This window comes from Pituophis catenifer, unplaced genomic scaffold (genome assembly GCF_029215685.1).
Source record: "Pituophis catenifer annectens isolate HBS135680 unplaced genomic scaffold, rPitCat1.0.hap2 SCAF_1, whole genome shotgun sequence".
Classification (NCBI taxonomy): Eukaryota; Metazoa; Chordata; class Lepidosauria; order Squamata; family Colubridae; genus Pituophis; species Pituophis catenifer.
The window spans coordinates 160,857,190-160,872,664 of record NW_027256881.1 but is presented as its reverse complement, the minus strand read 5'-3'; the positions used below and the strand labels follow the sequence as shown (position 1 = coordinate 160,872,664).

The 15,475-nt window shown below is 35.4% G+C and overlaps 1 protein-coding gene across 3 annotated transcripts; it reads right to left on the bottom strand.

Moving 5' to 3' along the window:
* Positions 1-3,372: 3,372 nt before the first annotated feature.
* Positions 3,373-15,193, bottom strand: LOC139309052 (bis(5'-adenosyl)-triphosphatase ENPP4-like). 3 transcript variants are annotated; one of them, XM_070933124.1, is made up of 4 exons: positions 15,008-15,193; positions 10,187-11,051; positions 8,112-8,282; positions 3,373-6,211 (listed from the first exon to the last, which is right to left on the bottom strand). In XM_070933124.1, the coding sequence occupies exons 2-4, from the start codon at positions 11,034-11,036 to the stop codon at positions 5,847-5,849; spliced, it is 1,386 nt and encodes a 461-aa protein (XP_070789225.1). In that variant the 5' UTR covers positions 11,037-11,051; positions 15,008-15,193; the 3' UTR covers positions 3,373-5,846. The 3 variants fall into 3 exon arrangements, with proteins under 3 accessions (XP_070789225.1, XP_070789227.1, XP_070789226.1); XM_070933126.1 differs by having other exon boundaries at positions 14,978-15,034; XM_070933125.1 differs by lacking the exon at positions 15,008-15,193 and adding an exon at positions 14,886-14,960.
* Positions 15,194-15,475: the final 282 nt, after the last annotated feature.

The window sequence follows — 15,475 nt, the reverse complement described above, 5'->3', positions numbered from 1 at the left end:
AATAAACTTGGATGTGTTGTTCTGATCAACAGTTCCCACATGTTCCAAAACATATTTCTATAAAGAGGTTTTTCTCCTTATATTTACTGTGCAGCATAGCTTTCTTCTCTGGGCTTGTAATACCCTATCTGCAAGGAAAGGGCCTTGGAGAGCAGAATTGTGGAAGGTTCTATCTGTGAATTCTTGAACAGCCATTCTCAGAACAAACAGCAGAAACAAACTAGGTTCTCTGATATTGGAAAGTAAGAAGTCAGACCTCAGTTGTGCATAGCCTATCTTTTTTTGTTTGTTTTATAAAAATTCCTTTTAATGCACAAATGCAACCAGTGTGAAGTAATTCAGCTACTACCCGAATTCAAATTAAGGCAGTTCAGCCCTTACTGAAATTAAAACTATCCTAGTGATTTCATGGGTTTAAGATAAATTATTTGATGCGGATCTTTATTTCCTTTAACAATGAATTCAGATAGTTGAATGACAACCACTTTTCAGACTAAAAGATAGGACTATTCCAATTAAGGTACAGGCTTCTTCAATATTTCAGCACATGTTTTTACATATATAGAATTATATAATTGGGTGTCAAACTCAGGTGTCACATTGCCATCATGTGACGTATCGTATTGTTTTCTCCCTTTGTGCAGCTGGGGTGGGCATGGCCTGTACATGATGCATCCAGCCCACAGGCCGCCAGTTTGACACCCCTGCTTTAAACCACCTCAGCACTCATGTTTTGTAGCTGTGATCATGCCTATCTAGCTCCCTTGCATTGTTACTCAAGTTACAAAAAAGGTCAGTCTTTCTGTTTGCAGCTGTATGGTTCTGGTATTTCCAAACCCAGATCAAAGTGCTAGTTATAACCTTTAAAGACCATATCACTCAATTCCAGATTATTTTAAGGACCATTTCCTTCTGTTGGAATCTGTCCAGTCTTTACATTTAGAAGAAAAGGGTTGGTTACAGTCTCCTCTCAAGCTAACAAAAGATGAACCAGAAAGTAAGTTTCTGTAGCAGGCCACTACTCAGAGCACTTTATCCTTGGACATGTGTCAGGTACCCTCCTGACTTATTTTGGTAACTTGATTATTGATGGTAATGGAGGTTTGGTTTGGGGTGGTACTCTTTTGTTATCTTTTGTTCCTGATATAGGTATTGATTTTTATGTCTGTAAATCAACTTAATGACAATGAAGATACTAAGGTGGTTGATAGGTTCTACCTTTTAGGATCAACCATCAATAGTAAAAGAAATATATTGCAGACTAACACTTGGTAGAGTAGCCATGAAGGCCTTGGAAAATGTATTTAAATGCTTGATGTGTGCATGCCTACAAAGATCAGAATTGTTCCAGCCACAATATTCCCTAGTGACATCTTGGAAAGCAAAAGGTGGACTTTGAAAAAGTCAGGTAGAAAGTCTATTGATGTTTTTGAACTTTAATGTCAGAGAAGACTCCTGAGAATACTACAAACAACATAAAAAGCCCCAATCAATGTATCATCAAACAAATCAACCCAGATTTCCTACCTGAAGCACAAAAGAGAGACTCAAACAATCATACTTAGGCCACATTATGCAAAAGACAATGACGACCAGCAGCAAGCTTAATCTGAAAGACAAGATTAAGCACAGATAATCACAGGGGAAAAAAACCTATGGTTGTTGATTTGACACCAAATTAATGGCACATTATCAGCCAAATCATCTGGACTCTGAGGAATTGGATGGTAGAGCAATGTTCATAAATATTTTGATTATGGGGGAATACTAAGAATTACATTTTTTTTTTCTTTGTACAGGGAAGTGAACAGACATATATATTGCTGAAGGTCTGCAATAATCTGTGGTGGATACAAAGGGAATAGCATATTCTATAACCCAATTTATTAGCTGGAAAGAGCATTTAGTGTGTGTCTCCTGCCTGCTTGTTTTTTCCAGTCTGCTGGGTGAAGATGGCAATATGTATCTCCTGTCCACAAACTCATGCTCCCTCAATCTTATGCCAGAGTTGTCAGCTCTGGGCTTGGCAGTTGGAAAGGCCTGAGGGGGATGTACAAAATCTATTATTTCTTCCTATTCCTCAGATTTACCCATCTTGGAGAGGTCAAGCTCAGGATTGCAAGGCTTCTGTGCAAGGTTATTTATATTGATTAGTTGTATATTGTCATAAATGGTTGAATGTCTTCTGTTGCAAGATTGCCTTGATTTTTTCTGTATGCTTAGTTTTCACTGCTTTACTAACTATAGCAACTACTACTTGGTAAGGATTCTATTTTGTTAGAGGTAATGTCTATCATTCAGATCTGCAAAAACATCAGGTTTCCAGAGAGACCATGAGCATTTAATCTGTTTTAAGACTGTAGTATTTTAAGATATACCGTAGCTAATGTCCACTTTGAATAAAATACCTCCTAAGCAACTCTAATGGTTTCTTAGAATTTTGTCTCAAATAAATGCTACAAATAAAATGTGCTGTAAATTCAAGAGACTTCATATTTTTTCTAATAGCATCACCATAGCTGTCAGTCCTGGAGGCCATCTTTTTCTTTGGATCTTCAGGGCTGCCACATTTAGTGCTGTGGGAAACTGGGAGGGGGGATTACATAGAGCAGTGGAGATATTTAACCATAACAACATTCCTTTCTCTGAGAGTCAAGGACATTTGGCCCTGCATCTAGAGTAGCGTGACTGGGAGACATCTCCAGTTGGGACGGTGCAACAATTGGACCATGTGATGGACATATGGGTGCAGGGGAAGGGACTTGGACTTTCTTTTGGGTGGAGAAAACCTGGGAACTTTCAGATTTGGGTTTTCCCAGATGTGCCAATATGACCTCTCTAATAAAATGGAACTTTGAAGAATTTCTAGCCTCGGAGTCTTCTTTCGTTGGGGTGTTACTTGGAACCCTGACAATAGCACCATATACTTTCTGCTATAACAGTACAGGCAGTCCTTGATTTACAACCACAATTGAGCCCAAAAGTTATGTTGCTGAGATATTTGTTAAGTTTTACCCCATTTCAAGACCTTTCTTGCCACAGTTAAGTAACATAATTAATTGAATCCCCCCCCCAATTGATTTTCTCATGTCGCAAAAGGCGATTAGATGATCCTAGGACACTACAACTGTCACATAAGTTGCCAAGTGTCTGAATTCTGATCATGTGACCATGGGGATGCTACATTTGTGTGAAAAAGTCATAAGATATGTGAATAAGACAATACAAATGGTTTGTTTTCTTCAAGCATACATCTTTTGCATATTTTTTTCTTCCCATAGTCAACTTAAATAGTTTTGGGAATAGCTCAGAAAAATGATATATGCAGTATACGCCTAGAGTCACAATTCAAAAGATTTACAGAAGTCAGTATCATGAAGCTAAACCGGAACATTTATTATGCAATTTTTAGTTTTTAGGAAGTAAGAGAGAATAGCTTATACAAAAGGCAAGAAAAAATAATGGCTGTTCTGAATGTTCCTATTATTTTGACTGGCAAGAATTTTAGAATGAATGAAAAAGTACTTAATCTAAAAGTAACAAAGCATAAATCTTAATACTGAAAAATTGAAAGTGTAACAGCCTCTTTAATCAAAGTCAACAAAGATTGTCCAAAATCCCCAATTACAAAGACATCCCAATACATAGTCTTTTAAAAAATTGTAACATAGTTCATTACTGAAATTTATTTTCCCAGTATAAATTTATTCCTGATAATTGCAGAGATAAGTTGCTATTCCCAAAATTGGTAACATTTTCGGTAACAGTTGCCAATGATCTTGAGATGAAGGATAAAGAATGTACTGTAACAGATTTTTCCCATTAATTCATCTTTTCCTTGATGAACTGTTGGTACTTGAGGTCCATTATCTGGTTAGCCTAATCATTTAAAGGATTTTTAACTTTTTGAAGTTTTGTATAATTGCTTTATTTTCTGTTATCTATGTTATGGGAATCAAAATCTGAAAGAGTCCCTGAGGTATTACATTTGTGTAGAACAGCTACAAATATCTTTATACAAAGATAAAGTCTTTCTTATTAGGATATCAATTTTCAAAGCAAAAACAAAAAAACCTTCCTATTTACTTCCAAAACACATTTACTTTCTGATAACACCAACCATTACTTCTCATTATGTAATAGAACGATTTTTTGAAAAAAGATTGAATTTCTGTTTTCTATGTTTTACTTCTTAAAAGACTAAATTTCACTGTACTTTTAATCTAAAGATTCTGGTTTATTCCAACAATTAGAATACCAAAGTGCCACCTTAATAAGAAGAAACTGAGTTTGAATGTGCTCCCTTAATCTCATGTACAAATGCTAAATAGGAGATATCTCTTGGTGTCAGAAGCTCCTCACTCAGTGTCACTATTGCTTAAAGGAGGCAAAAACTGAAAAGCTGCTTCTGGTTTTGGGGAGGACTGTCACACAATTATTTAAATAGCACATCTCCTAATCAATATTGTAGTGCTGGATTTTTTTTTTTTTTTACAATAGCTGTTATCAGATAAGTACAGTTATATCTCCATGGGGTATTACAGATTATAAGGATTCCATTATCATTTCATAAAGAAGACAAGCAAAGCAACTGAAGTTAAATATGGAACATTTGAAATACCAAAGAAAATTATGTGTCCTCCTATGCATTAAGTATTCACTTTTCCTGAATTCTTTCTGAATGAAACAGACAAACAGAAATGGTATTGCATATTATCTGCCTATTACAAACGGTCTACTTTAAATCAAGCAATTATTAGGAATTTAAAAAAACTGAACCATTTCTGAACATAAATGTCAATTAATTGAATATACAGTACAGAATCTTATTAATCATATACAAACTGCAAGCAACTGAAAGTCTTAACTGTCCCCTTTACCTTCCAAATCCCTTTTCTTCTTATAAAATATAATTTCTTTTGCAGATTCATTAAAAATATATGTATGCATAATACAATATTATTAATTCAAACACATGAAACACCTGAATACCTACCAAAATAGATTGAAAACACCATATCTGTCTAAATGGAGAAAGACAAGACATATTAAACTACGTTTAGAATCAGTCCACAACTTATAGTTAGGGAAGAAATTATTGAAGATATAATCTATCTGCTTTGGGATAGTTATAGTAGTATTATGACATGCTATTTCTTTTTGCTTGGTGTAGCTTGAAGATATTCCTGCATATAGAGTTTTCTAACAGCTTGAAATAAAGGAAACATTCGGTTTGCAGAGATTGACACGGAGTGCACAGTGCTCTAGAATGTTGAGTCCTAGCTATTAACAGCTTCTAAATTAAACTCTTATAGCAACTATTCCTCAAAATGGAAAACAAATCTGGATTATTTTCACAATTATAATCTTCTTTATAAAGAACTTCATGACTGTTTATATTTTTTCCAACCAGTTTTAGGGGCATCTGAAATGACAACTCACTGGCTTCAAAACAGCAGGAATGTCTGGGCAATCAAAGAATTGTGCACATCAGAATGGGCAGGGCCTTGGTTGCCTAATTTACCCTGCCTTTTAAAGCTGTGATCATTGTTATAGAGGCTCCTGTCCAATTTCAGGAAATATCACAATATCTCTAAGCAGTTGTCCATGAAATATATGCAAGCAGATTCACTCACAAATAATCTTATTCTTATCACTTAGAAATAAATAAGTTTTACTACTATTAATTTTCTATTGGTTTATATTAGAAAATAAATTCTAGTCAAGATTTCTTTTTCTTTTTCTTCTGTAGTTTGGTGGATCTTTATTAAAGTGCATCATATTATTCGCCAAAATAACTTAAATTTCTGTATTGTCTTTTCAAAACAGTAGTCAGAACAGGGGTCTTATCCTATTAAGGGATCATCATCATCTTCCTGAAGCTGAAGTCTTGAAAATGGACGTAGAGGAGGAGTTCTGTTCTTGGTGATTATTATAAGGCACATCAGCGTAGTTAATACCATAAAGACACCAATGACTATTCCAATTGCTTCAGGAACATTTATGCACCATTGGTCAACTAATAAACACTTGGAATTGTTCAAAGTCCCATTATTAGGCTGGGATTTCAACCCTAAAATATGGCACATCATTGGATAAATATCAATAGTACGGATTGAATTCAGTCTGTAATTTTTACGGAAGGCAGGTCCGTGAGCTGCCAAAAATGGCTGCATACTTGGAAGAGTGTCATCATAGCCATGGTCTCCTACTGAAAAATAAAGAATCCAAGAATTGTTAATGTATTACAAAGATTTAGCTAAGTTATTTTACCTAGTAAATATAATCCTGCCATTACAGAATTATAGCTTAACTGTTTTTTCAATAAACTATTGTTTTCTGCTTGGTTAAATATCCAAGCAAAATATTTAAATGTAATATTTCAGTTCATTAAACTGTTAAAATTACATAATGTTCACTAAAAGTATCTCCAATAAAATCAACTTAATATTTAAGAAGACTATAACAAATATATTAACTCCTACGATAAAGAAAGTAGTTTAACATTATCTCCTATTAAACCTGTTTGTCAAGCTAAGATAGCTTTCTGCTATATAATGTATGAGAATACCCCTTATTGTCTCTCATTTCCCGTTTGTCACCCTATAGAATAGTCCCATCGCACAAATATGTTTCAGGATATTTTTACACTGCTCTCTCAAAATCGAATATTCTGTGGACATCCGAATGTGTTGGACTTTCCCCTTTTTTCTATTTCAGCAAATCTTGGGGTTTCCTGATATGACAATATCAATCTCTTGTTTCTCAATGGCCTATTTTGACTATGTAAGCATAGTAAAACATGTGAGTTTTCTGTTCATGCTTATGATATATAATTCTTTTTTATTACCAAACCATGTAAAAAACTTTATATGTTAAATTCTAAATTTCACTGTAGAAAGGAAGGATATCAAACCAATAATTAAGTTTTAAAAAGGAATAAACCTCTGTAGTCTCCCTATTGTATTTTAAATTGTTCTCGTCTTGTGTATCTAGCTAACCTAATTGGCTACTATTTCTATAGTTTAGCTGAAGCCAATTGCTGAAATCTCTCCCTCCGAATAGTTGCAATCAATATTCTGTGACTGCAGATATCTGTAACTTTTCCCCCCATCAGAATTAAGTTTTCAGTCAAGAAGGGATACAACTGACGGACACTATGCTAAGAAAGAGCCTGTATAGCTCTGCAGACTAAAGCACTGTAATTTAACACCAGCTGTCTGCAATTAAAGTAAGTTCGAATCTTGCCAGGCTCAAGGTTGACTCAGCCTTCCATCCTTTCTAAGGTAGGTAAATTGAGGACCCAGTTTGTGGGGGCAATAAACTGACTTTGTATAAAATATACAAAAGTATGAAGGCTATTGCTTAACCCACTGTAAGCTGCCCTGAGTCTCTGGAGAAGGGCGGCATATAAATCAAATTTAAAAAAAAAAAAAGTCTTTCGTGTTGTCCAGAATTCACCCCAAAATTTCCTGCTGCTAAATTTTGTATCTGTCTAACAGAAGTGCCTGTACATCATTTCTCATCACAATCCTTAGTTTGTAAAACTGGTGATTGTGCTCCAAACTTCTAAATGAGATGCTATCTGATTTATTTAAACAGTTTTCTGAGGCAATTGTTTTGGTCAAACATTCATTTTTAAATGTTAATACCATTTCCAGCCTGACCACATGCAGCAGTTATGAAAAACAGATGGTTCTGTCCATCATTCACATACCAAAGTATGCCCACTGTATTTAGTAAGAAAATGTGACTTTAGGATTTCATATTTTTGCAAATAAGGCAATCCAGTTTAGTATTGTGCTGAATTTCTGAATACATAGAATTAAGCAAAATATATTAGTTAAGAAAGAATCTAATCCTTAGTGCTTTCAGATATTTTCAAAAGGTTTCTAATTCCAATTTCATTTAAAATTGTATTTTATTCCAATCTCATTTTAAATTGTTTTTATCGGATTTTAGCAATAATTTGTTTCAGGAAGTCTGCACTTTGATATGGCCTATGATTAATCAATAATCTCAAAAGGTTTCTGTTTTTTAATTCTTCTATGCTTTAAATAACTTTATCTCCCCATTAAAAAGGGAATTATATATGTTTTAAAAAACCTTACATCTGGGAAGAGATCCATTCTGTACAATTGTCCAGCCTTCATCTGCAATCAAAATTATTGGCTGAATGCGCTTATTGTGATGGTAATGATATCGCTCTGGAATTTCTTCTTTAAGATAAACCTTCATATTAGGGCTGCAGTTTTTCATTAATTCATATACATGTGTCACATCTAAAAAACAAAGTGTAAATAAGTTGGGTCATTTATTTATCTGTAAAACTTGTTACTGCAAATATAAAAACTGGATTCATATTTCTTAAGAGCTGTACATTTAATGTGGATTTCATCTACTCCCATTTTAATATGCTTATTTTCAGAAGTCAAAATATATTTCTTAAGGAGTTAAATCATTCTACACTTTAAGAATGCAACAAGGGACATTCTAAACCCAAAATATTCTGCATCTGAAATGCCACATCCAAATATTTTGAGCTCAGAGTAAAAGACTGAGTTTTGTCCCAAGCTCAGAACAGTGTGTTGTTCAAACATCTTAAATTCTTAAACACTGTAATGTTACATTGTTTTTCAGCATAGCCAACAGAACAGCAGAGCCAGTTCTATTCCTGCTCTTATTGGTGGAGGGGAAAGACAGATAGAACCAATACATGCTCAGAATCAGATGCTGATTTGCTTGCATATAAGGTACTTCTTGATGGCTAATCACATACTTAAGACAGCATAAAAACTGCTTTCAGTTTTCTGCCTCCAAAATAGGTAAGTTTTAGGCTTTAAAAATGATTATGGATTGATATACAAGCGAGCAAATAAAGCTTTAGGAAAAATTAAAGGTTTGTGTTTTTAAAATGATGAATTTTTAAATTCAAAATGCAAATGTTGAGTTTTTGTTGAATTTTAGTGCATTGCTCTATGTATGCTCTTGTTTCATGCCAAATGCAAAGGCAATGTCACTCTGTATTATATATTGTTGCTGGTAAATAATCTCATTGTATTTTTGCTGCTGCTATTGCTCTTTGAATGTACTGAAGAGAATCGTGCTACAGGTTTACTTTCCACTAGGCCTCTATGGCTATTTGTAATAGACAGAATACATTATAAAAACCTAGTCTAATTTATGACCTGTGGGAATTTTTAAAGTTTAAAAATTACTCACCAGCATATTCATAGGTATGGTGGTAGTTAATAGTCAATATGTACTATCACCTCACCTTTAATTGCCCTAGAATGAGACAGCAAGCAATCTGTTTCAAGTTCCCTAGACCTCTATAATAAAAGACTCAAATGTTTAATATGTCAGCCCTGGAGGCCATCTTTCCTTTGGAATTTCAGGGCTGCCACATTTAGTGCCTGGGAAAACGGGAGGGGGGATATGCAAGGAGTGGTGAAGATATACAGCTATAACAACATTATTTTCTCTGTAAGTCAAGGACGTCCAGCCTCCACCTGGATGGGAGTGACTGGGGGCTGTCTCCAGTTCGGACAGTGGATCGATTGGCTCATGTGATGGACATGTGGGTACAGGAGATGGGTCTTTGACTTTCTTTTGGGTGGGGAAAACCTGGGAACTTTAAGATTTGGGTTTTCCCAGATGTGCCAATATGACATCTCTAATAAAATGGATCTTTGAGGAATTGCTAGCCTCAGAGTCTTCTTTCGTTGGGGGTGTTACTTGGAACCCATACTTGATATTTGTTATATGTGTAACATGGAATATTCAAAACATGATGAATTTGTACTGACAACACTGTGAACTTTTTGAAGTTTGGCTGAGCTCAGGATAAAACAGTTTTTTTTTATTTCAAGGACTTTTCTATATGCAATAACAAATTTAAACGAAGATAATTTTAGAAATTTGCAGTGTTAATCATAGTATGATTGGAATCAGCTTTGTTTATCTATTAACCTTAACTAATATGACATATAAAATTATTATGTCTCAGTTGAAAAAAACACTATAAAGGAAGTTTTTCATTCATATTTTTCTGGTCAGAATCAGTAAATATTCAGCAAACTGAGAAATATTAGTGACTTATGAAATTACATATTATAACATTGAGAATAATACTGTTAAAAATACTGAAGAGTAATAGATTTTACATTATTATGAATATACTTACTATTTGGCAATAAGGCAGCAACTGGGCTTCTGTCTATTAGCACATAGTTGCTAGGATCAATGCAATGATCCAGTTTGATTAATCTCTCCTGGGAGCACTGTGCCATGCCATGATCACTTGTAATGATAACATTAATTTCCTCCCACAAATTTGAAACTTTAAGCTTCTCAACAAGGAGGCCAATATGCTTATCTACTTCTTGTAATACTTTAGTCATGTTCTTGGTATCTTCTGGTCCATATTTGTGTCCACTTGCATCTGGTTCTTCCCAATAAAGAGTAGCAAAAGTAACTAATGGATCAGAACTATTCAGCCATTCAATAATCTTTTCTACACGTTCACTGAAGCTTACTGAATAATTGTATTTCATAAAAAAATGAGGAAGAGTATTATGAATTTTTACATCTGTGCCAGGCCACATTGCAGAAGCACTTGTTTTGTTCTCCTGCCATTCATTGCTTACCCAAATAGGAATTGCTTCATCCCACCAGAAAGGATCGGTATCATTAAACTGTGAAAAATTTTTCTTTGTATCAATGTCAAACATTTCATTTGCTACAATACCATGGCTTTCTTCATACAAGCCTGTGACTATACTGTAGTGGTTTGGAAAAGTTTTTGTGATGAAAGCATTGGTAACATGCTCTACTAATACACCAGCCTTAATAAAATCTTGGAGATGTGGAAGTTCATATTTCTTCAAATAATCAGCCCTGAAGCCATCAAAAGACACCAGAAGTAATCTTGGCACTGACTTGGTAACAGATTTACCATCGGAGTAAGAAATTATTCCATTAAAGAGTAGTACTATTACTAAAAAAAGCATTCTGGATAAGATTTCAACAAGCATAGGAAACAAGGATACCTGAAAGGAGGAGAAAAAAATGAAATCCCGATTAAGAATTTCAAGCCAAAGAATTATTTTCATCCTAGACAAGCACTGAATTCAATTTCTAATACATTCAATTTATATTCTACTTAGAATAGTTGCTAATTATTATAACTGTACAGTTCCACGTATTTTTCAACTGTGCTTTACACATAGTAGAGACTGGTAACCCAGCAGCCTTGGTTTCTACAAGACCAAATCTAGTATGAAATCATAGAAATCTAACAAAATTTCAGTAGATTCTTATATTCTTATGTGAGATTGCCTACGGAGGGTAGGAAAATGGTGTGGGCATATTACCCCACAAGGTTGCTGCTTCAGGGAGAACAGGAGATAGGAACATTATGTATGCCACCTGGAGTTTTATAAAAATAAGCGTACATATTATTACTATTAATAAAGTGATTTTTGTTTTTGCTTTCTTCATAAGTCAGGGTATTTCTATTTTTAAAAAGATTTAGTTTAAATATATCACTGATATATTATTTATATAATATATAAATTATATTTATACTGTATTATAAATATAATGCCGCTATAGGACATTGCATGCCAAAACAAATAGACACAAATATAGTTTCTTCCCCCTGTGCCATCATTTCGCTGAAAAACGAATTACCACAATACTGTTCTTTGTCTAAGGATATTTACCCATGTAGTATTGTACTATTACTATTACCCCTCTCATCTTTTCTACTACCTTCTCTTATTAGTATCTTATGAATATATTACTTTGTTGTTTGTATGCCTAGTGAGAGCTTAAGCACCGGAAACAAATTCCTTGTGTCTAATCACACTTGGTCAATAAAGTATAGTATAGTGTAGAGTAGTACAATGCAGTGCAGTGTAACATAGTATTCAACTCTAGTCTAGACTAGTCTCATCTAGGCTACAATATCACTGAAACCCAAATAGGACAAACTATAGGTAATCCTCAATTTACAACCAGTTGCTTAGCCACTGTTCAAAGATACAGCACTTTTAAAAAACTACTTATGACCTATCTTCGAAGTTATGACTGCTGCACAATATTCTGCAATCAAACTATATGGTTTGCTTAACAATTATTGTAACTCAGTTAATGTAAAAAAAGACCATAAAATAAAGTCAGGTCACAATGGTAATCCACTTAATGACCACAACTTGCAATCATAATTCCAAGCCCAATTGTGGTTGTAAATTGAAGTCCTATATATCCTCACTTAATATACTGGCATTAATATATTCTTTCAAAAATGTTAGTATCCAAAGCAAAGCCTGTAGTTTTTGATAGCATTATATATCCCAATCCCAAGCCTGCAAACACTTTCAAGAGATAATTGCTCAATAAAGAAAATAAGATAGTGACTGTAAAGCATAAGTAGTTGATTGACTGTATGCTAAGTGGCATATACTAATATGGCAAGTTTGTTTAATTTTATTTTGAATGAACAACAGAATCTATATACAGGTAATCCTTGACTTGCAAGAGTTCGTTTAGTGACTGTTCGAAGTTACAGTAGCTATGAAAAAAGGGACTTATGATGGTTGCAGTGTCCCAGGGTCACGGAATCATAATCTGACAAGCAGAGTTAATGAGGAAGCCACATTCATTTAATAGCTGTGTTACTAACTGAATAACTACAACTGTGGCAAGATAAATCATAAAATGGAACAAAGCTCAGTTAACAAATGTCTTGCTTAGCAACAGAAATGTTGGGCTCAATTGAAGACTAACTGTATATTTTATAACAGAGATTAACAATATGCACTCACTTAGGATCCGCAGAGATACAGTGGATGCAGAATTCTCCAGGATCCACTGGGTCCCTCAAAAGCACCCCTGCCCCAAAAAGTAATTTTTTAAACCCCCTCCCACCAGTCCCTATCTTGCAAGAATGCCCCAAATGAATTGGAATTCTGTCATATAAAAGCATAAACACTGGCTTTATTATGGTCTTAATCAGAACAGAAATCCTGGTTATAAACAGTCAAATTATGAGAAGAATAAAAAAGTTAGTCAAATGTCAACTTCTATATTCTAATCCAGAGTTTCTTAAAGTGTGGTCTTGGGACCCTCTCAGAAGTTTTCCGAATCAAAACAATTTGCCAGTTTAGACTGAAAAATACAATATTTAAATCTCATCAAACAATTGTGAAAAGCAGCTACATGCAGTATCAGGCAGGAAATTTAAAGGCTATCCTGAGGCCTACCTGGGTCAGTGACAGAACGGTGATAACAATAGCACAGAACCGAACAAATAGATGCTTTTTGTCATTTGGATTTAGCACATGTGAATCTAAGAGAATTTATATAAAAATTAAGCAAACATGGTGCCAAAATAATTCCCCATGGCAGTTATAATTGGGTTTGAGAACTATCTGGAATGGCTGCATTTTACTCTGAATAAAAGTTTGTTTTGTCAAAAAAGCTTATCAAAACCAATCTTTTATCAAAAGTGGAATTCTTGAATTCATCCCACGTGTACTCTTGAAACTGAATCAAAGGCTGCCTTGAAGACTAAAAATGTGACAAATGGCTATTTGTACAGACAGTGTATTTGTCTATTATATGCTATGAAATCAGATAATGATCTACTATGGATCTTTGTTCTCTTAAGACCATTTGCTCATGCTTGGGAATATTCTTTTGGTCCTGCAAATCAGAAAATGTACAACACAGATGTCTAGCATAAACTTTGTGGATAATGCATAGTAAACTAATTTATTATTTACAGCTTGCTTTCTATTACCATTCTTTACAAAAATGGACTGTCAGCCACACACAGCAATTCCATCTGGCTAGATGTGGGGTCTCTGAAAAGGCACTTTGATCAGAGCACTGGCAATCATATGGGAAGGGCTTGTGTGACACTGGAGGATCTTCACCCCCAATAAGAAATTTAGCTACCAAATGTTTAAAAGTGGGGTGCAATTCTTGTTTACAAAGCATTCAATAATTTCTATAAGAGTAACATTGTCTTTTAGATAAATTAAAACATGACATATAATATAAAATGCATGGGAGTTATAAAACTAGTTGTATTTTTCATAAATATAATGGAATTGCATCTTTAATCCAGTGCAGGTAGTTTATGGAGTTAGGTTAAGAATACATAATGATTTATAAAACAGTGGAAAGGGCAATTGCAGTAAAAATGTTATACAGGAAGAGTTAAAAATAAATTGTTTTGTTTTATAGGAATACTTTTTCCTTCTTACTCTTATTTTTTTGCCTACATAAATTTTACTCTACTTTCTAATTTAAAATAGTATATCAAGAATAAACTATTCTATACTTGCCTTATAACATATATATACCTGGCTCCAAATTCCCAACATGAAAGTAAAAACCTATTTTCAACAATTCGCATTCATCTCAAGATAAACAAAATACCGCCCAAACCACAGGCGCAGTATTTTCTTCATCTCGGATCAGTGTCACCTTCAAACCACATTAGTAAGAGGCACTGAACAACAAAAACAAACAAAAAAAAAATATTGGCGTTTGGTAGAGTTCAGCATGTAATGCCCACCAATTGGAGAGGTATGAAAATATGGACTCTCCGACGGAACACAAATTTCAGGTGTTCGATACCAAATCGTTTCGACTTGGACCCAACCTAAAAAAACTTCCTCATTTTTCCACCAGTGCGTGCAGTGGCAACTTTCTCCTTATCTATAGCGGTCCGAACCAGGAAGGGACTCCACTTGCCACGGCACGGAGAGGAGGAGGATTGGGGGGGGGCAGGAGGAGGTCACGGTCGCCCCCCCCCGATAACGAACAGCAGAAACGAAGGGGATCTGAGCTCCTTGAAGCTCTCCTCTTACCCGAAGGCAATATCCCACATCCTCCCACGGGGCAAGAGGCAAATACTGCCGCGAGGGAAGGAAGCGCCCCGCCGTCCCTCGTTCCTACTCACTCGTAATAAGCAGCTCAAACGCTCTCTTACCACAGGCGCATGCGCAGTTAAATAGCCGCCGCGAACCAGCAACGGCCGACGGGTTTAGCACAGTCAGCGCCGACGGCGACGGAAAGAACGGGCCGCCCTTGGCTTACTCTGAGGATTCTTTTTTTTCGAGCTCTGATTGGTCACTTGGCGGTACTGTAGTGAAGCGGTCGCGCCGTTTGAGTCGGAGAAGCAGGTGCACGGCGGGTGGGGCTTTGGGAGTAGCGAAGGACGGAACTATTGGCGGGGGCGGCGCTTAGAGAAAGAGGCGGGACAGACAATAAGGAAAAAGCAATGCGAGCTCGCGAGTTGGGATGGCGTAGTTCAGGGGTGGGCAAATATGGCCCTTTTATGACTTGTGGACTTCAATTCCCAGAATTCCTGAGCTAACATGGCTGGCTCAGGAATTCTGGGAGTTGAAGTCCACAAGTCATAAAAGGGCCATAGTTGCCCACCCTTGGCATAGTGGCA

What these genes read in the sequence shown, in the direction of transcription:
- LOC139309052 (XM_070933124.1), bottom strand. Translation starts at nt 11,036, where the DNA reads ATGCTTGTTGAAATCTTATCCAGAATGCTTTTTTTAGTAATAGTACTA. An exon ending in TGCTGCCTTATTGCCAAATA is followed by an intron (nt 8,283 to 10,186) that starts GTAAGTATATTC and finishes TTTGTTTTTTAG; the next exon opens with ATGTGACACATGTATATGAA. An exon ending in GAATGGATCTCTTCCCAGAT is followed by an intron (nt 6,212 to 8,111) that starts GTAAGGTTTTTT and finishes TTTATTTTTCAG; the next exon opens with TAGGAGACCATGGCTATGAT.